This window comes from Podarcis raffonei, chromosome 13, assembly GCF_027172205.1.
Source record: "Podarcis raffonei isolate rPodRaf1 chromosome 13, rPodRaf1.pri, whole genome shotgun sequence".
NCBI classification, from domain to species: domain Eukaryota; kingdom Metazoa; phylum Chordata; class Lepidosauria; order Squamata; family Lacertidae; genus Podarcis; species Podarcis raffonei.
Window position 1 is genome coordinate 11,709,391 of NC_070614.1, and position 27,724 is coordinate 11,737,114.

The 27,724-nt window shown below is 46.0% G+C and overlaps 2 protein-coding genes and 1 non-coding gene across 4 annotated transcripts in view; 1 reads left to right on the top strand and 2 right to left on the bottom strand.

The window, feature by feature from the left end:
- Positions 1–1,275: 1,275 nt before the first annotated feature.
- On the bottom strand, positions 1,276–27,422 carry PTCD3 (pentatricopeptide repeat domain 3). 2 transcript variants are annotated; one of them, XM_053361806.1, is made up of 24 exons: positions 27,229–27,422; positions 24,925–24,974; positions 24,547–24,586; positions 23,608–23,653; positions 22,183–22,251; positions 20,590–20,694; positions 19,531–19,654; positions 18,237–18,352; positions 16,212–16,279; positions 15,232–15,319; positions 15,049–15,109; positions 13,365–13,447; positions 12,602–12,746; positions 11,572–11,622; positions 10,633–10,722; positions 8,640–8,668; positions 7,015–7,121; positions 6,038–6,116; positions 5,861–5,951; positions 4,927–5,012; positions 4,058–4,206; positions 3,244–3,285; positions 1,868–2,026; positions 1,276–1,646 (listed from the first exon to the last, which is right to left on the bottom strand). In XM_053361806.1, exons 1-24 carry the CDS (start codon positions 27,405–27,407, stop codon positions 1,592–1,594), a joined length of 2,112 nt encoding a protein of 703 aa, XP_053217781.1. In that variant the 5' UTR covers positions 27,408–27,422; the 3' UTR covers positions 1,276–1,591. The 2 variants fall into 2 exon arrangements, with proteins under 2 accessions (XP_053217781.1, XP_053217782.1); XM_053361807.1 differs by lacking the exon at positions 27,229–27,422 and adding an exon at positions 25,350–25,372.
- LOC128401093 (small nucleolar RNA SNORD94) lies at positions 13,550–13,694 on the bottom strand. Its single transcript, XR_008327440.1, has one exon. It is a non-coding gene; the product is annotated as a small nucleolar RNA SNORD94 (small nucleolar RNA).
- The window catches only part of POLR1A (RNA polymerase I subunit A), a 41,224-nt gene continuing 40,902 nt past the window's right edge, over positions 27,403–27,724 (top strand). Inside the window, exon 1 of the mRNA XM_053361802.1 lies at positions 27,403–27,598. Within this exon, the coding sequence (XP_053217777.1) occupies positions 27,522–27,598 (77 nt within the window). The 5' untranslated portion in view covers positions 27,403–27,521. The remainder of the gene's footprint in view (positions 27,599–27,724) is intronic.

Below are 27,724 nucleotides of genomic sequence, written 5' to 3' on the forward strand. Positions count from 1 at the left end.
TGTAGTCAGTCCTTGCTGAAAGCTAAAGGACTGGCTGATTAAGATTCCTGAGAAGGTCAGCAACTTTTTATTTCTTTTCTACCTAATGTAAATATTGCTCTTGGATAACTTGTCAGATACATCTTTTAAGGGTAGCATGCCAGAGCATGGTGCAAATGATGCTCTTGAGCACCTCCCCAATAAGGAAAGGTTACATTAGAGGCTCTTTTTTGGTTTAAACAGGCATGATAGAGGTTATACTGGGTGTAGAAAAAATACAGTTGATTTGCAGAGTGCACAGGGGTTACACTCCAGAACTATGTGTATAACCAAAATCACATAGTCAAAGCAACCCTGCAACTGCCCCCATGTGAGCATCTCTACATTTTTGAAGCTGATGCACTGAGCAGGCCTCGCCTGCCCCCCCCCCCAATATCTTGCTTACTGGGCGCTGGGAGACTCCTGTGAGATCCCAGTGCGGAAAGTGCTTTTGCACCTTGCAAGTGTTTACTTTGTGCGATTTCAGCGATTGCCGCCAAGCTTGTAAAGATCATGCAAGTTAAATGCACGTAACATGCAAGTCGACTAACTTATTTTTACCCCACCCTTTTCATCTTACGAACCTGAATGGTGGGAAATTGAGAACACAAGTACTATTTCACACAGCACATAAGTTATCAAATTAGACAGATTCATTAAGGATAAGGCTATTAATGGCTATGCACTACCTCCTTTAGCAGAGACCACATGCCTCTGAAATCCAGTTCTTGGGACACAAAAGCAGGGAGGCGCTCCTTGTCTTTTGTGTGACTTTCCATAAGCAACAGACTGGCCACCGAGAAATTGGGACTAGATTTGGTCAGATGCGGCAAGATTCTTCAGCATGGCCCAGGCGCTATCCCCTTCCCAACAATGGCCAGGGCCTGCAGGGAGATGCTTCATGAATTGAACATTAGAACATAGGGGGCTGGAAAAATACCGAGGGACACCCCCCCAAAAAAAAGGGACAGAGAAAGAACAAGGGGGAAATACTAGAATAAAAGTAGTGGAAAAGGCAAGGAAAATAGCAAATTAAAACCAGAGCACAAGTCAGATCGAAGACAGCAACATTCACATCTTTGGGCAGGCGACTAAAGAAGCAGGAGGAAGCCTATACAGATTTCCAAGACGTGTCCCCACCTTGAGTAAACTGGAGCACAAAACCCTGGATGTCTCATACACCAGGCTGAGAATTCCCACCAGGTACATATTGCCGCATGGTCTGTCAAGATCATAATCACAAATAGGAAGCAAGAAAACTGTATTACGCTTTATTTTTAACCATTTTTGTGGAGGCAATGGAATTACCGTCTTTTTGCTCTGCTCCTCTGTTGCAGGTAGGAAATTCTAGCTTTCCAGAGTGAGGTGACATGCAAAGGGGACAAGTCTCTCCAACACAGGACATGCCCGAGTTCAGATGCCCAGTACAGATTAGTCAGCGATCAGGACAGTGAATGTAAAACTAGCAACCAGGCAAAGTCCAGTATAGCCATTTTGACTGCCACATGCCAGATCAGAGGCATCCCTTCTTCATCCCATGTTCAGGAAAGAGAAAGAGGTCCCTTCCTGGCATCTATTCACCATCACTGTTGTCACTGCTTTCTGCTGTCATATCAGCCAGAGCTTTCCTGTAAGGAAAAAAGTACAGAGCTCAGAGATAAAATTGTTAAGTGGGTATTATGAAGCCTCATCAAATTACTGGAACAACCCTCCTGTTGCTGGCAGAGCAGCATCTGCTTAAAAATGGTTAGAGGCAGGAGCAATATAAGAGGCAGTTGGGAGTGAAGACTGGACATTGCTTTGAACTCAAAAGTGTTCATCCACAGTTCACCCATTTCCCGAAGCTCACCTTTGCTCTTCAGAGAGCTGAAATTCTTCCAGAGCTCTCCTGGCAAGCTTTGAAGTTGATTGTAAGCTGAAGTCTGCAGCAAACTTTACCAGGTCAAGGGCCTGACTTGGCTCTTTGCTTTGCTTAATGCAATTCATGACTTCATCCATCACCAAATCACTGCATGAGAGAGAGAGAGAGAGAGAGAGAGAGAGAGAGAGAGAGAGAGAAAGAAAGAAGCACGGATGCTCCGATGGTTTTCATGGTAAGGCTGCATTTAACACACTATTCCCAGAACTACAATCTTAACTGGGGGGGGGGGGGGAAATAAAATTCCACAATGGTTTCTGACCTAGGGACTCCAGCCAAGTTTCTTGACATATTTATATGCAAGTACCATTTGCTACCAGTACCAAATGTACCCCTTTGGTATCACCCCAAAGACAAGCTAAGCCCCATATGCAAGCAGAGGTTTGGTCTATCCAACCAAACAAAATGATACCTTCCTTTCTTAAGAAGCTCTGTATGAAAGCTGGGACAAAGATTATACAGCAGATCTGCTGGCAGGAACTCCCAGCTTGAGCTACGCTATTCTTGCATGAAAAGCTCATTCATACAGTGCTAAGACATTCTTGCTTCAGCGCTCAGATGTTCTGGACTATACTATTGGCTGGAGCTAATGGGAGCTGGTAGTCCAGAAGGACTTGAAGGCACCAGATTTAGAGAAAGCCAAGATCAAGGCTACAAAAATCCTAGGCATGAGGAAGTGGTTGTGGTTAGAAGAACAGCAACAGTACATAATGGAATTTAGATCTTTGTGCAGAAGGTGTTAGGACAGAAGTCTACTCCAGCTTTCACCTCCCTATGTACAGGGATTCTTAAATTCTTATACAGTTAAGTACTGGAAAGGAGAGCTCACCAAATGTGCACTGTTTCAGATCCAAATATGTCTCTGCCTATCAGGTTTCAAGGTATTTAGGGGCAGGTGCTAATCAAGGTGCAACATACAATTCTTCATACTCTAAGTAGACATGTCAATTGCTGTTTTCACTTTCAGTTTGCACCACAAGCATACCAGGCAGTCAACGTAACACAAGCAACGTGTAAAGAAATAAGGAAATTTTTTGATGCTGCAGCAGCTGCAAACACCTCATTATAGTATGCTTGTGAACATAACCCAAGTCAGGAGAGCCCTTGATGGTGGGGTTTGTCCTCCACATGTGGCAGAGCCCAGCAAAAAGGACCATTCAGAGTTGTGGAAAGAGTTAACTAAGAGATAAAAGGGGCTGGGGTTTTTAATGAAAGGGAAGAAGAGGGACAGATTTAAAGTATCCCCTATCTCTTTTATACGGTAAACAATAGTAGCATTGGGGCATTTGGGCAGTAGATGAGCTTACCTGGGAATTCGATTGTGTTTCTTAAACAGCTCCAGCATGTTCCTATTTGGAGAGAAAAGTTCTGAATTGCACTGATTTTTTGATTTTGAAAAAAGTTCTGTTCTTAATTAAGGAGGGGATATGAACTGTTTCAGTCCTTAGATCAGACCTAACCCATTTCTCATCAACCCCTTCTGCAAAAAATGCATTCGGTCAAAAAGGAACTATGCCTGTGAAACACAAGTTCTGAACCTAGGAAGGTGCTAATGCCCTTTTCAATTGTACACATCTTGAATTTTGTTTAGCACTCAAGTCAAAAGAATGCGAAAGTCATGTTACTAAAGTAAAACATGATGCACTGAAGGTCCCTTCAATGTATGCAATACCCTTTTAAGTACTGAATCACAGAATCCTATAGGGTGGGTGGCCACGGCTTTCCCAAAATGGCCTAATATGTGTAAATAAACCATATGCATTAAGACACAGCAGTCCCCGCTGTGCCTAATTGTTTAAAAGGAAACACAAGCGCCTCAAACTCCCTGGTATCTTTTCACTGCTCTGCAGATTTTGGGAGGTGGCAAAATCCAAGTTACCCAAGTTACAGACAAATTCTCAAGCTTGCAAAACTGTTACATTAGTCATATATTTCTAAACCAAAACAAAAATCATTTAAACTACCTGCGACATACTTCCTGATTAATTTTTGTAGGGAAGATCAAGGCAGTTAACACATGAATGTCACTGGAGTTAAATATTAACTGAAACCTGAAATATGATACAAATAAGCTTACAAATGTTACATTGGTCACCAGTGAATTACCCTTGCTTTACTTACCAGGCTTCCTGCATTCGCCCAGCCCTGGCAAACAATATAGTACAATTACCCAGTGAAGTGGCTGTCCATTCTAGGGTTGTTTGTCTCCTTTCCTGTGCCTCACAGAAAGATTTTATATCTGCAGCACAGTCAGCAAATGCTACTCGAGTCTGAAAAATATGAGACAAACCACAATGTTTAAGCTCACAAAGGCAGAGGAAGCTATGTAAACATCTTTTTATACTGTAGCTTTTAGAAACCAACTCATCCAAGTAAATTCACTTTTTACCTAATGAATAAGTAGGGGGAAAGTTCCAAAGGTACTGGGAATACTGCAGAAAACATCTTCCCATTAAGCTTTTAGCAATAGTGACTAGCCAAGAGAAGCTACTGAAATGTACCAATGGTATATTGAAATATATCCAGAGTTGCATTTTTCCCAGACTCTGTGGTAAAAACCCACATTTTTTGCTAGGCTTTTAGTAGCTGATTGGCTGAGTAACTTCACCGTTTTTACTCAGGCTGCTTATGCAATTTATGAGAACTGTTTTAATGCTTTTATTTTGTGGTATGTTTCAATACAGTGGTACCTCGGGTTACATACGCTTCAGGTTACAGACTCCGCGAACCCAGAAATAGTACCTTGGGTTAAGAACTTTGCTTCAGGATGAGAACAGAAATTGTGCTCCGATGGCAGCAGGAGGCCCCATTAGCTAAAGTGGTGCTTCAGGTTAAGAACAGTTTCAGGTTAAGAACGGACCTCCGGAACGAATTAAGTACTTAACCCGAGGTACCACTGTATTACAATATGCTATTGTAAATTATGCTGTGACTATTGTTGGTCCAGATGAACCAACTCTCCACACCGCAAGGGTCTCACCTAGACTCACCTCTGGGGGCTGCTTATCTCTGGCCATGAGGGTCAGAACCTCTTCTGTCATAGCAGGTCTGCGGCCATGTCCAAGCTGCTTGATATCTGTGCAGGGGTAGGGTAAAAGGCAATCAGAAATGAAGCCACGCAAAGCGGCTTCCTGCGCATCAATCCCAGTGGTTTGGCTGTAGGCCACATTTTTAAACTCCTATTATTCTAGCAGTATTTGCATCCTGCTCTAATAACAGAGAACAGATGAACTTTAGCACTAAGCTAATGGGAAATTTTGAAGGTAAAGGTAAAGGGACCTCTGACCATTAGGTCCAGTCGTGACAGACTCTGGGGTTGCGGCCCTCATCTCGCTTACTGGCCAAGGGAGCCGGCAAACAGCTTCCGGGTCATGTGGCCAGCATGACTAAGCCACTTCTGGCGAACCAAAGCAGCGCATGGAAAAGCTGTTTACCTTCCCGCTGGAGCGGTCCCTATTGATCTACTTGCACTTTGACGTGCTTTCAAACTGCTAGGTTGGCAGGAGCAGGGACCGAGCAACGGGAGCTCACCCTGTCGCGGGGATTCGAACCGCCAACCTTCTGATCGGCAAGTCCTAGGCTCTGTGGTTTAACCCACAGCGCCACGCGCGTCCCATAATGGGAAATTTTGAAACTACCACCCAACTCATCTGAAAGTGCAGCAGCATCTGGGAGCAGGGATTTTTCTTTTCTTTTACATTACTATGCACAGTGTGGATAGAAATGTAGAAGTAATCCCTTTCATTGCAAAAAATGTGATTGGAATTATCTTAAGGAGAAGCGAAGGGGATAACTTCCCCTCATCATGCTGGTGACCCCAAACAGTGGCTCTCATCAGATCAGATCTTCAAAGTTTGGTGACTCTAGAAAAGTTAAAACCAACTAATGTGTATTGAAATAAATAGAACACAAAAAAGTATTAACCTTTCCAAATCTGGGGAATCATTTCCAAATGGTTCGCTGTGTCCAGTGCATAAAGAAGATCCAGCATCCCTTGAGAGTTTGGGTAAAACATCTGATGAAACAAGCAAAATATTTTGGTCCACTGCAGTTTCAACATTAAAAAAAAAAAAGCTGTAAAGTCAACACACTAATACTTACTGATGGGACCATTTCTTTATACCACTTCATTACAACGTCAAGCTGTTCCATCATGCACAGCAAGGTAAAAAACCTTCCACTGTAGCGAGAGGAGAAAAATAAAATAAGCAAAAACCCAGGACAACTTGAGATTTCAAAAGCTTATAATACAGGATATGTAACAACCTCAACACTTAATATTAAGCTTATGTGGTTTGCCTATCCAAGTTAAAACGGGCCGCTCATATAACCTAAACTATTCAACTGGCTTGGTGGAACCAGGATGGCTTGACTTACTTTCTAGAAACTGACAAATCAAGTCACTTGTGATCAGGAGAGTGTTCCATGAGAAAGGGGGTTCAAAAGACAACACTTTTCAACATTTCTTCTTCCCTGTTACAATTTCACTCTCTCAAAACAGAAGAGACTCAAAGTATGGCCTCTCCCATACATCTTAGGAGATGTAAAAGGTAAAGAGGCCCCTGACCATTAGGTCCAGTCGTGGCCGACTCTGGGGTTGTGGTGCTCATCTCGCTTTATTGGCCGAGGGAGCCGGCAAACAGCTTCCGGGTCATGTGGCCAGCATGACTAAGCTGCTTCTGGCGAACCAGAACAGCGCACAGAAACGCCGTTTACCTTCCCGCCGGAGCGGGACCTATTTATCTAGTTGCACTTTGATGCGCTTTCGAACTGCTAGGTTGGCAGGAGCAGGGACTGAGCAATGGGAGCTCACCCCGTCGCGGGGATTCGAACCACTGACCTTCTGATCGGCAAGTCCTAGGCTCTGTGGTTTAACCCACAGCGCCACCTGCGTCCCTCTCTTAGGAGATGAACTGGTTCCTATTATGTCCCCCAACGTATTATGCCCACATAAAATGCTTTCATTGCAAAAGCGAACATCTTCAACTGAGCCTAGAAGTACAATTGCATCCAGACTGACACCACATATTCTCATCTTCCTGTCCCTGTAACCCCAGGGAGCACCAAACAATAAATACCAGTAAGTAGTCTGCTGGCCAATGTCTCCCAACATTTTCCTGTTCTCTGCTGTCTCCAGCACGTTATGTAGCTCATAGGCGAGCTGAATATCCTTGAGGTCAAGGCACTGCAATCAAGATACATAGCATGAGCGCTCATATTAAAGACATGCAGCACCCTGCCACACAGTGCACCACATAAAAGCTCCCCGCACTTTCATCAGCAAGCAGAGAAGGGAATTCCCAAAGCAAAGTTTTGCAAATGATCATGAAACGGCAAGACGTAACAGCCACCCCAAACTGCTAGGGTCAGAAAGAAGATTCAGATGAGCTACAAGGAGCTATCTTTTTATTTCTTTGGCTCAGCAGGGCACCAATAGTCTAACAGGAATTTGGGGGGTATATCACCATCCATTTCCCAATCTTAATGTTGTGCATCAAAGGGGGAGGAACCGATATATATTTATATTTGGTTCCCAAGTGCCCTGCACTTAAGGCCAAATGATTGTGTTTGAAAAGCAATTGTGCTCCCACATCAAATGTGGAACATCAAAATATTTGTCGATTGTAAACTATATGCTGATCTCCCCTAGCAATTTCTAGATCAACTCTATATCTCCAAATGGAAACCAGAGTCAGAGGTCATACAATTTCTATTGCTGGGGAATGATCAGGAGCTCACCAAGTTAGTGGCTAAATATCTCTATTTGGTTTTTTGTCGTCGAAATACACTGCAGACGTCTGATCTCCCCGGAGACCAAGAAATGTGATGATAGACTGCTCTGTCTCCTTTCTTTTAGCAAATGTTTTGTGCCACTGGGGAAGTGGTAATTCTGTATTGATTTGTTTTGTTTTGGAAGTTGTAAAAGGTAAAGGGACCCCTGACCATTAGGTCCAGTCGTGGCCGACTCTGGGGTTCTGGCGCTCATCTCGCTTTATTGGCTGAGGGAGCCAGCGTACAGCTTCCGGGTCATGTGGCCAGCATGACTAAGCGAACCAGAGCAGCACACGGAAACGCCATTTACCTTCCTGCCAGGGCGGTACCTATTTCTCTACTTGCACTTTCACGTGCTTTCGAACTGCTAGGTTGGCAGGAGCAGGGACTGAGCAATGGGAGCTCACCCCGTCGCGGGGATGCGAACAGCTGACCTTCTGATCAGCAAGTCCTAGGCTCTGTGGTTTAACCCACAGCGCCACCGGTGTCCCTTTTGGATGTTGTATGTGATGCCAATAAAAAGGTTTTACGAATATGAGTAAAATATGAAACCTGCTTTAAGTCAGTTTGATCCCAATTTCCACCATCCCCGTATAATCAAACTCTGCTACAACGCTCCTCCATCCAACGTTTGGAAGCTGAATCTGCTCCATGTCCATTTAGGTTATTTGTTCCAATATGGTAAGTTAAAGGGCATGATGGAGAATCACAAGGAATAATGGTTTGTAAAATCAAACCAACAACTTGAAGGAACAGAAAGAGGTATATGTGGAAGAATTGTGCAGCTGTGGATAAAGAGGAATCTGAGTAGTGGAACAGATTTAGAGGTTTTGTTTTTTTACTATAAACTAATCAAGGGAATTCACAGGTAGCTAAAAAGCCATTATAGTAGACAATTAAGTGTTAGTAAGCAGGAACCAAATCCACTTACTATTTTCATGGCACTTGGAAAAAAGTTGCCTAAAAAGAAGAAATAGCAAACGATGTTAATGTTCAACATCTAGCAGTGCAGAAGATAAGCACATCTGTCAGGCTTCCTAGCATTACTGAAATAAATTTGAACTGCTAAACAAACCGCTGTCTAAACCAACAGAAGTCTGGTAAAACTGTTCTTTAAGCCAAGGTAATATCTAAGATCATATCTACATGGCAAACATACAAGCTTTATACTATTTTACGGCTTTGACCAGAGAATACTGTCCCATCGTAGCTTGGCCAAGTGCTGAGAAATCAGTGTAAAAGAATCCTAGTCCTCGCTCTCAAATACTACTCCCAGGTTTTCCTGGGAGGAGGAGACAACTTAAAACTAATTTGATCATAGCGTAGACACCCCCCGCCGCCATGAGATATATGACAACCTATTAACACTTAACAGAATAACAAAGGCACAGTACATATGCAACTGCTACCCACCATGATGGCACTTTCAAAATGAGCAGCCTTCAACTAAGCTGGGTGAGATACGGTCAGGGAGCCAAGCCAGCAATAAATCACATGGGGTACGTGAAGTTGACTCTTCATTAGGAGAAACAAGACCTGCTCAGGGGAGCCAGGCCTAATGAACACAGCAACTCTTCTTGATAGGAACTCTTCTTGCCCCTATGGGGCAGCAGTTGTGCAGTCTAAAGATCCCTGCATTCCCACAGCTGTCCAAGTCTCCTCCTCTCCTGGGTCCTTTGCAAGAAACCTGAGACTACACCGCCTGTTCCTGCTCCTCCCTCTTCTTACCTCTTCTGGTCCTGGGAGACTGGGGGAGGGGAGCTTGTTAAAGTAGGAGGAGGAGACCCCTGGCTTCTTCACTGGCCCGGCTCATCTGCCTCTTAGCCTCCCTCCTTTCCTGCTTCAGCTTCTGAACTGCTCTCTGCCACAGACTCTCCCCACTCACTAAACCCTGTTACCCCTTCAGCTTCCATACCTCTTCTTCCCGGTTTTCTCCCCCTGACCACTCACTGTCATCCCACCGCCACTTCCCAGGCTCTGAGCCTTCTTCCCTTGGGGGTTCCCCAGCTGGTGCCACCCACAATTCTTCTGGGTCCAGCCAGTCCAGGACAGATACTATGCAGAGTAAAGCAGGCAAGATGACCTAGATGAGGGCACCACAAGCCCACCAAAAAATCATTGCATGTTTTTGTTGTTGTTGTTTAGTCGTGTCCGACTCTTCGTGACCCCCTGGACCAGAGCACGCCAGGCACTCCTGTCTTCCACTGCCTCCTGCAGTTTGGTCAAACTCATGCTGGTAGCTTTGAGAACGCTGTCCAACCATCTCATCCTCTGTTGTCCCCTTCTCCTTGTGCCCTCCATCTTTCCCAACACCAGGGTCTTTTCCAGGGAGTCTTCTCTTCTCATGAGTTGGCCAAAGTATTGGAGCCTCAGCTTCAGGATCTGTCCTTCCAGTGAGCACCCAGGGCTGATTTCCTTCAGAATGGATAGGTTTGATCTTCTTGCAGTCCATGGGACTCTCAAGAGTCTCCTCCAGCACCATAATTCAAAAGCATCCATTCTTCGGCGATCAGCCTTCTTGATGGTCCAGCTCTCGCTTCCATACATCACTACTGGGAAAACCATAGCTTTAACTATACGGACCTTTGTCGGCAAGGTGATGTCTCTGCTTTTTAAGATGCTGTCTAGGTTTGTCATTGTTTTTCTCCCAAGAAGCAGGCGTCTTTTAATTTCGTGACTGCTGTCACCATCTGCAGTGATCATGGAGCCCAATAATTATTGTGGTGTGTGTGCGTGTGCGTGGACTAGACTGCTATTTTTATAGACCCACAACGAATTGTGAAGAACACAGACCTAATATTTTATTTTGCATGGAAAACCGATCATTAGCCCACCTCTCACATAGTTTTAAAGGCCATTTTTTCCCATTCGTGTTAGTCCTACATAATGCAAGATCACCACAGAATATAGGAGGGAATTCATACCATCGTCTGGGTCCTGTGGGTAAAAGCGCTTTCCCTTAATCTCATCCATTACTTCATAGATCATTTCTGTTTCGCCTCGAGAAGATGCTGCTGTAGAATAACAAGACACGCCATGGCGCCATTAAGAACACACATTCAGTAGACAGATTCTACAACACGTAATCCATATTTGGTGCTGAGAATTGCTGCAGGGCCCAGCTGGCCAAGAAGGCAATACTACACTTTCAAATTGCCAAATGAGAATGTGACTGCTATAGCAACCAATCATTCCACCTCACAAGGTTTTGGGACAGTCAAATGCCAAGAAGGCCCTAAGAGCTGCCAAAGTGCCTGGCAATCTCCCGCTAATTTGCAGTGGAATTTGCTGCCAAGGAGTGTGGTGGAGTCTCCTTCTTTGGAGGTCTTTAAGCAGAGGCTTGACAACCATATGTCAGGAGTGCTCTGATGGTGTTTCCTGCTTGGCAGGGGGTTGGACTCGATGGCCCTTGTGGTCTCTTCCAACTCTATGATTCTATGATTCTAATAACAGGGGCAGAATTATCAACAGCTTTCCCACTGCACCCTAGTAACGCATATAATAGTTTTATACCTTAATTAACAGTATTGGCCAAATCCTCTAGAGAAACTAGTCTTCAGGAAGACTCACAATTTCTCTGATAAGTGGTATAAACACCATACATTTTGGATGCATTTATTATTATTATTATTTTAGCCTTGCAGCAGGGCAGCATCACTCAGATGCCTCTTCGGTCAAACAGATCTATGCTGTAGCTTAGGAAGAAGGGTCAGAATGCAGGAGTCATGTGGGGGACGTTTCCTGTGTTTAGTGCAAAGCCAGAAGGAGCTTACAGTGCAGCACTTTGGAGGGCTGCGGTTCAAGCGTCAAAAGACTACAGAAACAAATTGACTAGATATTGTTCTAATTTAGGAATCACATACCTGGTTTATAAAAGATGCCAAGAAGATGGTCAAAGGTTGCAAGGCTAGGCTCTAAAAACAAACAGAGAGGCATATACTGAACCAGCCAATTCTGACGATGTGGCCAAGATACAAAAATCCATTAATTCATATTCTACTCACTTGAGTACCCCCTAATAGAAACTGAAACTGCTCCCAGAATTCCAGTTTTGTTGAGCAGGTAGTGCATTTGGGGGAACTACATGAATCTCGTGTATGCAGTCCCTACACCAGGGGTCACCAACTGTAATGGTTCTAGGGGTTGCTCGTGCGTAAGCCTGTCCCAACACCTGGCTGGGTTGCCTGAGTGAACCTTTCCTGTCCGGACTCACCCGTGGCTGTCTCAATCGCTGGCAGAATCCGTCAGTGGGCGTTTCTTAAACTTCTTCCAGCAAAGAAGTTCTTTGACGCCCAGTCTCCTCCTACTCTCCCTGCACGGAAGCCTTCTGCGCAAGGAGGGCGTAGGCAGCGGAGGACCCTTCCTCTCCCCGCTGGTCCCCGGCAAGGAGTCATGTGACCGCCTCTCTGATTCCCCCATCTGCCCCCCTTCTCCACTGGAGCTAAGCTGATTCCCTTCCCCAGAAGATGGGCTGCCTCTCCCAATCCCGGGACGCTCTCTGGGATCCCTCTGGAGCTTGCTCTCTCCCTCCGGCACTGATGGCAGTTCCCTGACACCAACCTATGGCCCAGGGGCCGAATAAGGCCTGAGGGACTCGTTTATCCAGCCCGTGGCGAGCCCCGCTGCTGCCCGCTCTTACTGGCGCGGCACAGGGACCCACATCTGGGTCAGAGGAGCACCAGAAATAGCTTGTGCACATGGGCCTCCTCTGACCTTGATGTGCGCCAGAAATAGCGTGTGCACATGCATATGGACGCGCGCTCCGCTGCCCTCCGTGTGATCGTCGCTCGAGACACTGGCCCGAGGCAAGGAAAGCTTGGAGACCCGTGCCCTACATATTCACCACTTGAGAAGCTTTGTTGGGACAATCTTAACAGACAGCTGAGAACCTACCTATATTTAGTGCCTTCATCTCATTTAGTGTGCGAAGGGCCATACTCTTGCCAAAGGCACCACACCACCGTAGAGTCTTCAGGACAGAATTAAAAGTGAGCAGATTTGGCTGTATCTTCTGTTGAGCCATTTGGTTCAGCAAATCCTATTAACCAAGATGAAACAAAGCAAGCACTGGACTGAAGCTTTTATAAAGATGCAGGGATTTCTCTCCACTGCCACCCGCACACACACAAACCAAGAGTTGAAATTTAGGCCTCTTTAGAACCACCTTCAGGGACGCGGGTGGCGCTGTGGGTAAAACCTCAGCGCCTAGGACTTGCCGATTGCATGGTCAGCGGTTCGAATCCCCGTGGCGGGGTGCGCTCCCGTCGTTTGGTCCCAGCGCCTGCCAACCTAGCAGTTCTAAAGCACCCCTAAGTGCAAGTAGATAAATAGGGACCGCTTTATAGCGGGAAGGTAAACGGCGTTTCCGTGTGCTGCGCTGGCTCGCCAGATGCAGCTTGTCACGCTGGCCACGTGACCCGGAAGTGTCTGCGGACAGCGCTGGCTCCCGGCCTATAGAGTGAGATGAGCGCACAACCCTAGAGTCTGGCAAGACTGGCCCGTACGGGCAGGGGTACCTTTACCTTTACCTTTAGAACCACCTTCAGTCCCACGACCACCCTGAATATTGCCTAATAATGAAACGGCGGGATACAAATTCACCTAAACAAATATTTGGCATGGCAAAGATACAATAAAATTAGTTATTACTCCTTACTTCAACAAGTTCCCATCTTTCAGTGTACTTTTCCCGTACTTCTGAAGCTGCGACGATTAACGCATTGAAGGTGTGCACATCAGCTGGAAGAAATGAAAAGTTGTGTTTCAAGCAACTGTACTGAACAGCATGTGCTTTCTTCGTATTTAGCTTTACACCCCACCCCACCCCCGATTATTTGTAAGGCAGCTCAGTGTAAGGCGAAATTCTCTTGCAAGCCCGTTTCCAGGAAGCCAGCCACACGCCAGCGACGCCGGAACGCAGATAGCTCACAATCAGCTCCCATGATCTAGCTGAGGTCCGTACCCCTGCGCCAATCATCATTGCTGCAAACGGAAACCCAGTGTGTCATAAAAGCAGGCCTTAATCGCTAGCAGATTCCGGAATTGCCTTCTTCCTGTTTGCCCTCCAGCATAAAAGCCCGGGAAAACCCCCTCTCCTCCTCTTTTCCTTACGTAAAATTCCCTGGCAAAAGCTATGCGACGGAAGAGGCACATCCACTTCCCTGGGAGTGGTGTCTTGGTTCCCCGCAGCCTAACTGAGCCTTTGCCTCGCCCCCCCTTCTCTCGTCGTCCGTGTCTCCTGAAAGCTCCCCCTCCCCAGACTCTGACGAAGTGCAGTTGCTCAACAGAGAAGCTGTCTGTACGTTCTTGTCTCTCCCCCTCCCCTGAAAGCAGATCCCTGACATCATCATCATCATCATTATTATTGACTTAATATGGGGTCCTGCTGGATCAGAACAAAGGCCTACCTTGTTAGGATTTTTAACCACCTGTGCTGCTCCAGCAGTGGCACAATGTTTGCTTATACCATGTGAGTGTCTGAGACCGTGAGACATGGGTAGGAAAGGTTTCAGCAGGTATGGAAAGTTCTCCTTTTGAGAAACTGTTCCAGAGAAAATCTTCTTACAGGTTTTCGGGTCTCACATGTGGGTAGAAACACCCCAAGGTGCAAAAGGTGCACAGGGCATTTTCATGGGTTATGAAAAAGGTCAATACAGAGTTTTATTGCCTGATTCTGACACAGTGATTCTTACTAGGAATGTAGAATGCACTACACGACAGGAGAGAGAGGTTCTCCACAGTTTCCCCATCAATGCCAACACAGATGTAGATTCTGACATTGAGAGTGACGCTGAAAGCACCACTGAAAGTTCTAGTACAGATGACACTGTTGGGCACCCTGAAGCCAACCAAATGCCCATGGAAAGCCCCCAAAAGGCATTCTCCCCACATGCCATTCTCACCATGTAGGAAGAATACTGCCTTCTGAAAGTCCATGAATTTGTCCAATCTTCTTTTCATGGAATCATAGAATTGTAGAGTTGGAAGGGACCCCAAGGGTCATCCAGCCCAGCCCCCTGCAATGCAGGAATCTCAGCTAAAGGATCCTTTTAAAGCCATCCAAGCTGGTGGCCGTCACTACATCTTTTAGGAACGAAGTCCATTATGTGAAGTACTTTTGTCTGCCCTGAATCTTCCAGTGTTCAGCTTCAGTGGATGGCACTGGGTTCCAGCATGAGATGGAAAAGTGAGACAGAGAAAGCTTCTCTCTGCCTGATTTCTCCACACCATGCCTTATCTTGCACTGCATGTACTACAAAGGCAGGACCGAGCCATTAGGTGTACAGTTTCAACAATGTGATGCGTGGAATATATGTATATTTAAAAATCCTAGAACTTACCCTTAAGCCTGTTGTTCAATAAGTCAGTGTACATGTCAAAAGCTTTTGCAGCTGCTCTATGCTGGAAGGATATGGAGGGGAAAGAGTTAGATTTTTAGAATTAGAATAAACTTAGGAAAACCAATATATTAATCTAGAGAAATACCAGAAGCAAGTGCGGAATAAATAATGTTACAACTGTACCTTCACCATTCCTCTGATCATTGTACAATACGAATGTGCATTTTTTTCTGGCATTAGGTTAAATATTCTTTCAGCGTTATTGTTCTCCCTGTTAATTGGAAAACATTACTTGTATCAACGTGATTTATATCAATATACTTTTGCACCTTCTCAAAAGCATGAACACTGCATATTTTTTTGTAAGCCATATCAGTTTTTTTAATTAAAATCAAAACTTAGTTGCATTGCACCCATTGTTGCGCAACACAGAATACGACCTTAAAATCAGGAACTGCAAAGACTATACATTTCAGGCAACATGGATAAAAATCTGCAAATGCATGGCACCAAATCTGCAAATTTAGACACCTTGGCACAGATGGTCAATCAAGTATTAATATAGCATGCTTCTGCTGTTCTACCATGTACCTGAGGACATGAAACGGCTGTCTTGCTACACACTCAGTACATACATTTTTATGAGTATATGCCAAACAGTCTTTCACAATTCCCCCAGAAAAGTATCCTTAACATTCAGCTATCACATCCGCACCTCTAGGGCATTTCAGGAATGTTATACATGTTCTTTTTAAAAGTCTGCTCACATTTTGGTCACAGTTCCGTGCATCAGAATTGCCTCTGATGGCTTGGAAATCAAAAAGACGTTTGCAAAACTTGACGAATCGTAGCATGAATTTTATACTTTTTACTTACTATGGATTTTCCAATTTAAATGAAGTTGTACTGTTCCCACGCCATGAGATCTTTGGATAAAGGGAAGGCTATAAACATTTTAAACGAATGAAATTGAGAATTTACTCTGAGGATTAAATGGTACACCATGCTTATACTCAGCTACCTACCACTATGAGGTCTGAATATTCCTTGCCCCACAATTAATCATTTTTTAAAAGGGCTAAACGGCATAGAAAACATATTCTGGACTACCTAATAAGAGTACAGATGAAAATATAACAAGGAACTGGTGTCATTTTTCATACCGCCACTTAAGCCCACGGTTCCCATTCTGCCAGTTTCTCCTTTTCTTCCTTTCTTCTGAAGCTTCCTCCTGCAACAAGATTTCCAGGATCAGTCTTACTAGCATGCCAGAATCACCTCTGCAACCAAAAGCTTAGAAAGCATTTTATCTAAGTTAGCATGCAGGACTGGCACAAAGAGTTATCAGACAGCTAGAGATCTTGACAGCAGTTTTAATGTTCCCCCTGTTAGGATATTTCCGTTCCTCCTTAAAAAGGAAGCAGGCTGTTGTGTGTCACAAGCCCGCGTACTTCCTGCTAACAGGGAGTTTCCGTTATGTATATAGCTTTTGTTCCATCTGTTGCCTCTACACGAAGGCAGGCAGTCATGTTTTTCCTTTGTTCTGACCAACGTTGAATAAATCTGTAAAATATGCTCTCCTGGGTGAATCTTTCGTTGTGGAAACTCTGCAAAAAGGGCGTGCACGAGTCCTGAAATGTGGACAGCTATTTCTGAGGCTTGTGTCGCTAACTGACTGATACTGTTTCCACGGGAGACGATGTGGAGGCATGATGGCCTATGTCTCCCTGGCAGTATCCCAACAACCCCCTCAATTGAAAGTTGGCAGGAGTTCCTATGGAAACACGTGAAAAGGTGGGTGCTTTCTTCCCTCTCAAGCACTCCATCTCTGAGATTACAGACACTACAGTAATTTAGAAATACCTTGATCTCATTTCTATTTTCTGTAATGTTATTGTCAGAGGCTCAGGAGCAGAAGCACAGGGGAGAGAGCAAATAGAGAGCGGAGGAGAGGAATCCGAGGGGAGCGTAGGGGAATATGACAGTGACCCGAGAGATTCCATGAGCTTCTCCAGCGAATCAGAAGATTCCCAGAAGGGGGCGCCTATGGTAAGGGCAAGGGGGGTCCCAGGGGGGACGCACCAGAAGCCAGGGGCCAGCGGGGACTCCCAAGGGAGCAGCGGAGGATCAGGACCAGCTCCCCCACCAGAGCGCAGTGGGGGGGAAGAGTCACATGAGTCAGGACCAGCCTCTCCTCCAGCGGGGAGAGAAGATGATTCAGGGCTGACCACGCCCCCATCGGAAAGTGGGGAAACGGAGGGGAGGTCAGGTCCAGCTAACCTCCCCGAAGGAGGGAGCAGTGACACAAGTGTAACGGTCAGAAGGAAAGTGGGAGGCTGCGCGCGCGCGCCAAGTTCAAATGTGCAGGAGCGCGGGACAGCAGAAAACCCGGATTGGGAGCCAGGTCCAAAAGCCCGAAGGAGGGAGGGGGAAGAGTCAGGGGACTCAGCGTCAGAAGAGTCTAGGAAGGGTGAGACCCCGACTAGCAGGCGGACCCAGAGAAGGAAGGAACAGAGGAAGAGGTGGAGTAAGGCTAGAATCTTAAACTGATGTCAGGGGGGAGGAGATTCAGACGGAGCTTCGGCGGTCTAAGGTTACAGACGTAGCGTTGCACGCTGCGCGTGTGGAAGTGAAACTGAACTTCAATAAAGACTTTTATACTAAAGAACGAAGCAGCGTTGGTCTTGTGTGAGCTGGGACCTCGGGCAGCGCTGACAGTTATATACCGTATTTTTCACTCCATAAGACACACTTTTTTCCTCCTAAAAAGTAAGGGGAAATGTCTGTGCATCTTATGGAGTGAATGTATGGTATCGCTGGCTCCCTTTCCGGACCTGCCCCCTTGCCCAGGCTTCCATTGTTGAATGTTCTGCAGATGGAGGCTGTTTGTTTCCCCAGTGACATGTGACTGGCTGATTGGATTATCTGTCTTTAAGCTGTAGAAATGGCTCCCTTTCCTTTCTTAAAGAAGCTGCAGAACTGTGAGTTGAACCCCATAAAAACTTTGAGCTGATCCTCAAAAAAGGGGGTTTTCCCCTTTGCAAAAGAAGCTGCACAACTGTGAGCTGATCCCCCCAAAAACAGGGCTTTCCCCCTTTCCCCCTCTAAAAACTAGGTGCGTCTTATGGAGCAAAAAATACGATACTATCAGGGTGAAACAACATCCACCCTCTACCATACTTGCTTACCAGTTGTTCCAATTTGCTGTTATTTTCAGTAGAGTTCAGCTGATCAGGTTCTCTATCGCCATAAAAACATAGGAGATCAAGAAGGCTGTTTGATGTCTCCAGAGATACAGAAGTTCCTGCAGATTGGGGGGGAAGTGGAAGCCAGGTTTCTAGCTAGCTCACATGTGCATTTACATCATTTGGCGCTCAATGTCTTTGAGCAGAACATGTGAACTCTCTTTATGGACAAGTATCATTTTTTTTTTTTGTATCAGGCAATATAAGGTCCTGTGATGTAACAGCTGCCAATACGATGCAGTTATCAACATATGGACATGTGTGTGAACTATCCTTCAGAGCGTGATTTTGGTAATAATGCTCAATATAAAATCTAAGCAGTTTACATAAGAATAAAAGTACAGCAAGGTTTAAAAATTGCCCTAAATCAGTAATCACTTTGAAATGCCTCTTATGGATCTACCCAAGATTTCCTGGACTCTTTAACTTTTTTTTTCGTCTTGTACAGTGCTCAGTTTTATTTGTGACATCCAGTTGTGTTGCGTTTTTATCTCATGTTAAATCTAGCTGATAGGAAACTTTATTGAATATCGTTAAAATTTTTACTGTTTATGTAAACCACTTAAGAGATTACAGTGGAACCTTGGGTTACATATGCTTCAGGTTACAGACTTCGCTAACCCAGAAATAGTACCTCGGGTTAAGAACTTTGCTTCAGGATGAGAACAGAAATCGTGCTCTGGCAGCGTGGCGGCAGCAGGAGGCCCCATTAGCTAAAGTGGTGCTTCAGGTTAAGAACAGTTTCAGGTTAAGAACAGACCTCCGGAACGAATTACCATAAGTACTTAACCCGAGGTACCACTTATTATATTAAGCAGTATAATCTTTGTTTATAAAACAGAGAAACATGCGTTTCCACCTAATTATCAGGTGGAACTGCATCTCTGCTGCAGAATCTTCTATGAGTCAGAGCTTCCTCCCTGGGCTGTTGGAGCTGACTTTCATAGGTTTCAGCTCTGGTGGCTGATGAAGGAGAAACTGTGAAGGTCTGAACAAGTTGCCTCCCTTTCTCCTCAGTTCTCAGGTGGTGTAACAAATGAGTTAGCCTTTTTGTCAGACCTAGTGTTTTGGAGAATTTTTAGCAGAAAATAATTCTACACCTCAGTATAGGAAACGCCAGCCACATTTCATAACAGCTTCAGCCAGGTGCTCCAAGTAATTTCACAGTGCAGTCCTATGGAGTTCAGTAGGCCCTTCTGCCAAGAAGGGTGTGCAGGATTGTAGCTTTGGCTAGTACCTGATTGCATGAGTTGATCATACATGTCCACCGAAGCTTTTAGTTTTCTGAAACGGATCTGATACTTAAGTGCATCTTCACCCACTTCTTCAAGTTGCAATGGCAATTTTTCTGGCATGAGACACTAAAATAAGCGGGAAAGAAGGCAATTGTTTTCAGATGATCTAAAGAAAAGGGAATCCACCAGTGCTTCCTCTAGTGCCTAATAAGCATTTCTTTGGATCTACAACAAAAGAGCAACAAATCCACTCCACCTTCCACACATACTAGCCCCTTGTCTGTCTTGAAAAAAATGGAGGAATGATTGTGCCCTTTATTGCCTTTTAATTTGCTTTGTTTTCCGTTTAAGTCCAGATTAGCATTTATAGCCAACACAGCAATACAGTGGTACCTCCGGTTGCACATGGGATCCATTCCAGAGCTCTGGTCGGATCCTGAGGAATTCGCAACCAGGGGTTCCTGTTCTGCGCACGCATGCAGTGCAGTAGAGAAGAAGAGGAGTTTGGATTTGATATCCGCTTTATCAATACCCTAAGGAGTCTCAAAGCGGCTAACAATCTCCTTTCCCTTCCTCCCCCACAACAAACACTCTGTGAGGTGAGTGATGCTGAGAGACTTCAGAGAAGTATGACTAGCCCAAGGTCACCCAGCAGCTGCATGTGGAGGAACAGGGACGCAAACCCGGTTCACCAGATTATGAGTCTACCGCGTAGAGCGCTTCTGCGCATGCGTGCACAGCGAAACCCAGAAAAATACTTCCAGGTTTGCTGCGTTCGCATCCTGAAGGATATGCAACCAGAGGTGTGCGTATCCAGAGGTACCACTGCACTTGATGAAGCAAAGGCCAGGGTGAGGGTGTGCATGATGCTCTCTATCGTACTCATGTCACAACTCATAGAAAAAGGTTTGTCTACGCAGGATGCTTCTACAGCAGATTAAAGTTCAGTTCTGCTGTGTTCAAGACAATGGAATAATTTTACGAAATGCTCAGAGGACACAGACGTTTTTCTTAGTAACAAGAATTAATGTGTATGATGATAATAAAACCACAAAGCTTACCGGTACATGAGGTTCAGCTATGTCAATCTCAAAAAGGTTAGGATGTTTGTCAAGAATATATCTGGCTGCATTTTCCCCAGATTCTTTTGATAAGGAAAATAAACGCTAGAAAAAGAATGTATCCATATTATTTTCTTTACTAAAAGTAGAAGTTATCATTCATGATACTACCAAAGGGCCTCTGAATCAAATATTTAGTCCTTTTCCTCTCTCATTCTTACTACCGTCAAGTCAAATTTCCATTTTAAAGCTTTTACCATCACATTTCAATCATTATATATATTGTTTTGCAGGAAGTAGCAGTGAGGTGCTGCTGGTGCTTTTTGCAAAAGCAAAAGAAAGCGCCTCACTTTTTCTCCCCAGAAACCAGGGACAGTCAGTTTAATATGAGCAGGCCTTTTGCTGAAAACAAGTGGTTTTGCTCAATTTATTTATGGGGGGGGGGCTTGCCACTAGGCCTTGAACCCTGCGTCAGGGAATTTCTTTTACATTTGTCGATAATGTTAAGAAAGAGTCCGTATGAGAAATGGGTTGGGTGCAGCGGGGAGAGAAGTGATAAATATTTCTAGGTAGGGAATTTAAAGAGCGCTACCTCCCCAGGTCAGGGACGCGGGTGGCGCTGTGGGTTAAAGCCTCAGCGCCTAGAACTTGCCGATCGCATGGTCGGCGGTTCGAATCCCCGCGGCGGGGTGCGCTCCCGTCGTTCGGTCCCAGCGCCTGCCAACCTAGCAGTTCGAAAGCACCCCCAGGTGCAAGTAGATAAATAGGGACCGCTTACCAGCGGGAAGGTAAACGGCGTTCCGTGTGCTGCACTGGCTCGCCAGATGCAGCTTGTCACGCTTGCCACGTGACCTGGAAGTGTCTGCGGACAGCGCTGGCTCCCGGCCTATAGAGTGAGATGAGTGCACAACCCTAGAGTCTGGCAAGACTGGCCCGTACGGGCAGGGGTACCTTTACCTTTACCTCCCCACTGCTGCAATACAAAAGCAGTAATTCTGGTTCTGTACCCAATGAAGCTGTCCTGTTATGTTCATGGGCTTCTACCTGCACAATGAGACTTTCTCTCCCCAAATCTGCTCCAGAGGGTTGAGGGAAAACCCAGAACAGGTTGGGAGAAACGTGGAGAAAGTCCTGTTGTACAGGCAGAAGTTCTTGTGTTAACGGGGTGACTTTGGTGGATATATATCTCTGAAAATATATCACAGATGTTTAAGGAGTATGACTTAATACACAAATATTATATATAATGTGCAGGACAGGCAGACAGGCTGCCTACTCCATGCACCTGAGGCCCCAAAACAACTTGTGCTGCCGTGTTTTGTTACATGAAGAGTATTTTGGGGTGGGGAGTAATCTATGAAGTGACCTGTCACAGAATTCAGCACAAAACCAGCATTTCATCTTCAGACACAGCCCTAACAGTTCCTTTACTGTCAATTTGGCTGACAAAACGGGAAGTCCCAACCCTAAAAACACATTTACAAGAATGTAAGTGGCAATGGAAGCTTCCATGCATACAAAAGTGCTTGTAACTGTGGACCAGCCTACTAAACATTTTTTTCTAGCAAAATCAGTTTTAAGAGAGTTACTTACAAACTCAGTAGTGGTTCGAGGAATAAGATACGGGTCGTCTTGAAACATGTAATTAGGAGCTGTGGGATCCTGAATAAAGGAGGATGAAGCGTTTAAATTGTAGCTTTTGCACCGACAAGATCTACACGGCAGATTCATCTTCCTACATTGCTGAGGTTAAAAATCGTGTCTAAACATTTTGCTTCAACACACACCAAAAACCTCTGCAATAAGAAAGGACTACTTTTACTATGCATTAACCATACATCCGTTGCACCAGAGGTTTTCAACCTTTTTGAGTCCGCAGCTCCCTTGACCAACTACATTCTTTCTGCGGCACCTCTGTGGGGCTTGGGAGCCCAGTTATGTCACCCCTTGCCTGCAAAACTGGCAGCCTCTCACCCCTTTTTGAACATCCTGTGAAGTGTTCCCTCACAGCCTCCTCTCCCCTCTCCTTGGAAGTCCTCTGGGCACCTGCTTCTGCCGCCCCTGGTCTCTGAGCTGCCCCTATGCCCCAAATAAAGGTGCCTCCTCACACTGCCCCACAGGGGCCTGGGAAGCACCCCCTGGCCAGTCCCAGAGGCACCATTCGCCTGCGGAGGTTGTAGCCAACAAACAGCTGTGAAAAGCTGCTGCAACAAACAGCTGTGAAAAGCCTTTGGGAGGCAGAGACACAATAGAGGAGGGAGGGAGGGAGGGAGGGAAGGAAGGAAAGAGGGACAGAGGCCAGTATTGCCCACAGCACTCCTGACCATCATTCAAGGCACCCCAGGGTGCCATAGCAAACTGTTTGAAAACCACTGCATTACACTATTTAGGGTGCCTTATTCATCCATAAAAAATGCACCAATGCAGCAAGAAATTTTCCAGTTGGCACTATTTAAGGATTATCCTTGTATGCTGCTCTGTTACTGATTTTTGCAGGAGAGCAGAAAATACAGTGGTACCTCGGGTTAAATATGCTTCAGGTTACAGACTCAGCTAACCCAGAAATAGTACCTCGGATTAAGAACTTTGCTTCAGGATGAGAACAGAAATCGCACAGTGGCGGCATCGCAGCAGCGGGAGGCCCCATTAGCTAAAGTGGTGCTTCAGGTTAAGAACAGTTTCAGGTTAAGAACGGACCTCCGGAACGAATTAAGTACGTAACCAGAGGTACCACTGTATGAGCTCTTGTGTGCTCCAAGCACATCATTCTAAGGTGGTGCAAAAGTCCATTTGAGATCACTTTTGCACTCTTGATCTCGAAATTACTTTGTTGGAATAATATGCTTACTTCAGTTTGGATAGAATAATATGCACACATCATGCCCTCTATCAGACAGTAGCATTAAAATCAATATTTGAAAACTTGGCGGCGGGGTGGGGGGTGTGATTTTGCACTGTTGGGAGAGTTTTACATGGGGGAGGGAATCAAGCATTGTATTATTTCAAAAAAGCACTTACCCTCTTTACAGTTGATGCAAGAGCTTGAAGAACTGCTAACTTATCCCTAAATTTAAGAAAATTAAATATTCAGTTGCCAGTATATAACTTATCATACTAAAATGTTTCCACTATGAAGTAGTGAAGCACAGTATCTGTTCTGCATTTCCAGAAGTTGGTGCCTCCTTGGCTTCTGCCCCATATTATCTTGCCGCCCCTGCTTTTTAGTATCTATGTCAGGGTTGGGGAATCTTTCTGACTCCACCGGCCATAACCTTTACAGACTCTGCCTTGTGAACCAAATGCAACAGATAGGCATGGCTCTGTGAATCTTCCCCTTCCTCCAATCCCCGATCTCAAGAGGCTTAAAAGAAGAACTGGAGGAGGCTCACAAAACCTTTTCCAAGGCACCTTGTGCTTTCCTTTTTTAGCCTCTGAAATCACAAACTAAAAGCGAGTAGGGGGCAGACATGGGAAAGGTTTTGCAAGTCTCCTTCCGCTCCCCTTTTAAGACAGTGATTTCAGCTGAAGGGCAGATGGTCATGGTTTGGAGGGGGCAAATGGTCTTGCGGGCCAAATTGGGAACCCCTGGCAGGCCAAGATGGTCCCCATCCATTTTACAATAGCACACTCTGGTCAGTTACTGAAATAAATCAATTCATTTTACAATAGCTGTATTTGTTTCATCTTAACTTCCAATAATAAGCGCTGCTTATTACCTTTGACTCCTTAAATGGTTTGGGAACAGGATACCCAAGAGATTATCTCCTCCCATACAATTCTCCCAACTTGTTAAAATAGGGATGGGAACCTGTGGCTCTCCAGATATTGAAGGATTGCAACTTCCATCATTTTCTGGCCATGTGGCTGGGGAAAATGGAGCTGGGGTCCAATAGCATCTGAAGATTCCTCATCTCTTCTTTAAATTTCTCAAATAAAGCATTAAACGAAACTACTCACCAGGTTTTCTTTCTTGGAAGAGAAATAATTCCTTCGTCAACTTTGAAAAGAACATTATTACAACTATGTTAGTAAAGGATATGCATATTTGAATAGACTGAAACTATGAAAGCCTTAATTTGGCAAACAATCATTCATATGCATAGCCACTTTAGCTGAAACATTGCCTATATCAAAATCAAACTTTGCCAGTTCTACAAATAGCCGTATCCTAATTGCATTTACTCAGATGGAAGTCCAGTTTTTTTTTAGTGAAGACATTTCCCCACAGAAATAAGCTTAAAATCGCACACTTTTCTCAAGGAAGCACAGTAAACTTTTCACTGCTGCAAAGCATTGTTTTTATCAGCTCAGAATTAGTGACAAAAATACTTGTACCTTCAAGATTAGGTGATTTTTTCTGAAGGGCTGCATTTCCTGAGCAGGGCCTACGGAAATCAAATGCATCCATGAAACATTGATTTTAAATGCACACACACAGTCACTAACATTTTTGAACTAGTAGGCACATTTCAAATTTTCAGAGAGTGCTGGAGGTACCAGGCACAAAATGACTATCATGAAGGATGTGTGGCATAACACAAAACTACATAGACAACCACCCCGAACCTCATGCTTACTATGGGAAGTCAGCAATGTCTTGTTGGTCTTTATTATGAAGCTGACTCTCTCTCTCTCTCTTTCTCTCTCTCCCAAACATAGACACACACACAATGATCCTAGCAACAGGGAGCACTCCTCAGCATCCAGAAAAATATACAAGATATATTTTTCCCATTTCACAGAAATCACTGGTAAAGTACCTGCACATTATGCCTCCTTCCCAGGAGGGCTAGAAATTTGGTTCGAAGTTGTTACCGGCATCAATTTTTGTATCGGCAAAAGTGTATTGGAGATTGCAGAGTTGGACTATATTAACCTCAGGACCCTTTCCAACTCTGCAATTCTATTATTCTAACACAGTGGTACCTCAGGTTAAGTACTTAATTTGTTCTGGAGGTCCGTTCTTAACTTGAAACTGTTCTTAACCTGAAGGACCACTTTAGATAATGGGGCCTCCTGCTGCTGCCGTGCTGCCGGAGCACGATTTCTGTTCTCATCCTGAAGCAAAGTTCTTAACCTGAGGTAATATTTCTGGGTTAGCGGAGTCTGTAACCTGAAGCGTATGTAACCACTGTAATAAGAAAGAGACCCCACCACAGAAAATACCCTCACCTCTGAAGTTGCAGCAAAGAAATAAACTATTGTTCAATTGCCCACTTCTTCTGCCCCTTCTCAACCCCAAAGCCAGCTAGATATAGACGCACCTTCTCCCTGCATCCAGACACTTGGGGTGGGGGTGGCCTTATTCTTTCAACATCAGAGCATGTGCCTTGCACGCAGCAAGGTCCTGGGAATGTCAATCCAGGGCACCTCCAGACAGAATCATAGAATCGGAAGGGACCCCAAGGGTCATCTAGTCCAACCCCCTTGTGATACAGGAAATACCAACACACAGTCCTGCACCCAATGTGAAATCACACCAGACCCTGCTCAAGTTTGCAAATACCCTAGCCTAGTAGTAGTTTTATTAATGGGTCACTAGGGGGGCTAAAGGGACGCGGGTGGTGCTGTGGGTTAAACCACAGAGCCTTGGGCTTGCTGATCGGAAGGTCGGCGGTTCGAATCCCTGCGACGGGGTGAGCTCCCGTTGTTCAGTCCCTGCTCCTGCCAACCTAGCAGTTCGAAAGCACGTCAAAGTGCAAGTAGATAAACAGGTACCGCTTCAGCGGGAAGGTAAACGGCGTTTCCGTGTGCTGCTCTGGTTCGCCAGAAGCGGCTTAGTCATGCGGGCCACATGACCCGGAAGCTGTACGCCGGCTCCCTCGGCCAATAAAGCGAGATGAGCACCGCAACCCCAGAGTTGGCCACGACTGGACCTAATGGTCAGGGGTCCCTTTACCTTTACGGGGGCCAAGGAGAGACTCCTGCCTGAAACCCTTGGAGAGCCACTGCCTGTCAGAGTAGTACGCAATGCTGAGCTGCGCGGGCCAGTGGTCCGATTCAGTGCTTCCTGCACTCCTATGGGATTGTGGGTTTGAGCCCCACGTTGGACAAAAAGAATCCTGCATTGCGGCGGGTTGCGCTAGATGACCACCAGGGTCCCTTCCGACTCTATGCTTCTGGAGCCTGAGACTCTTAACCTCAAGGTCGCAGGTTCGATCATCATGTTGGGTAACAAGAATCCTGCATCTCAGGGAGATGGGCTAGGTGACCACCAGGGTCCCTTCCGACTCTACATTTCTGGAGCCTGAGACTCTTAACCCAGGCACCCCCAAACTCGGCCCTCCAGCTGTTTTGAGACTACAACTCCCATCATCCCTAGCTAACAGGACCAGTGGTCAGGGATGATGGGAACTGTAGTCCCAAAACAGCTGGAGGGCCGAGTTTGGGGGCGCCTGTCTTAACCTCAAGGTCGCGGGTTCGAGCGTCACGTTAGGCAAAAAGATTCCTGCATCGCAGGAGGTTGGGCTAGATGACCCCCAGGGTCCCTTCAGATTCTACAATTCTGTGAGGGGTCGCTCCGGCCTCTCCACCCTCCCCGGGCGCTTCGTCCTCGCCGTTGCTAGGGCGGCCTGTCCGTTGCCAAGGAGGCCTGTCCGCCTCCACTTCCACCCCCTGCCCGTTTGCTTCCCGCCTCACCTGGCGCCCCTTCCCGCCCCTGAGCCCGGCTGGCCCGCGTGCGGCAGCGGCCTACGGCGCGGAAAGGCCAGCCGCCTCAGGCACCGCGCCGCCATGTCCACGCTGCGCCGCCCTTCGCGGGGCGGAAAGGGAGGAGAAGCCGGGGAGGAAGTGGCGCTTCGCTCCTGCTCCTCCTCCATCTCCTCCTCCCCTCTTCACACGTGCGGCCCTCGCCCTCAGGCTCCTTCCCGTGTCTCTCTTCCTCCTCCTCCTCCTCGCAGGGGCGGCGGGCGGCGACCCCTCTTCCCGAGGCCATGGCGGCGGCGAAGGAGGCGCCGTGGCGGCGGCTGACGGGCCTGTCGTTCGGGATGTACACGGAGGAGGAGATACGGTACGCCCCGCGGCTGGGTAGCAAGATGGTTAAGAGAGTTGGAAAGGGACCCGCGAGGGTCATCTAGGCCAACCCCCTGCGAGGCAGGATACTTTTTTTGCCCAACGTGGGTCTCGAACCTACGAG

Bases quoted from the DNA above. Each gene is read 5' to 3' on its own strand.
- PTCD3 (XM_053361806.1), bottom strand. From the start codon at position 27,407: ATGGAGGAGGAGCAGGAGCGAAGCGCCACTTCCTCCCCGGCTTCTCCT. The intron at 11,623-12,601 runs GTAGGTTCTCAG...GTTTGTTTTTAG, and splicing joins GATGAAGGCACTAAATATAG to AGCCTAGCCTTGCAACCTTT. The intron at 3,286-4,057 runs GTAAGTAAAGCA...CTCTCCAAATAG, and splicing joins GGGCGAATGCAGGAAGCCTG to GAACATGCTGGAGCTGTTTA.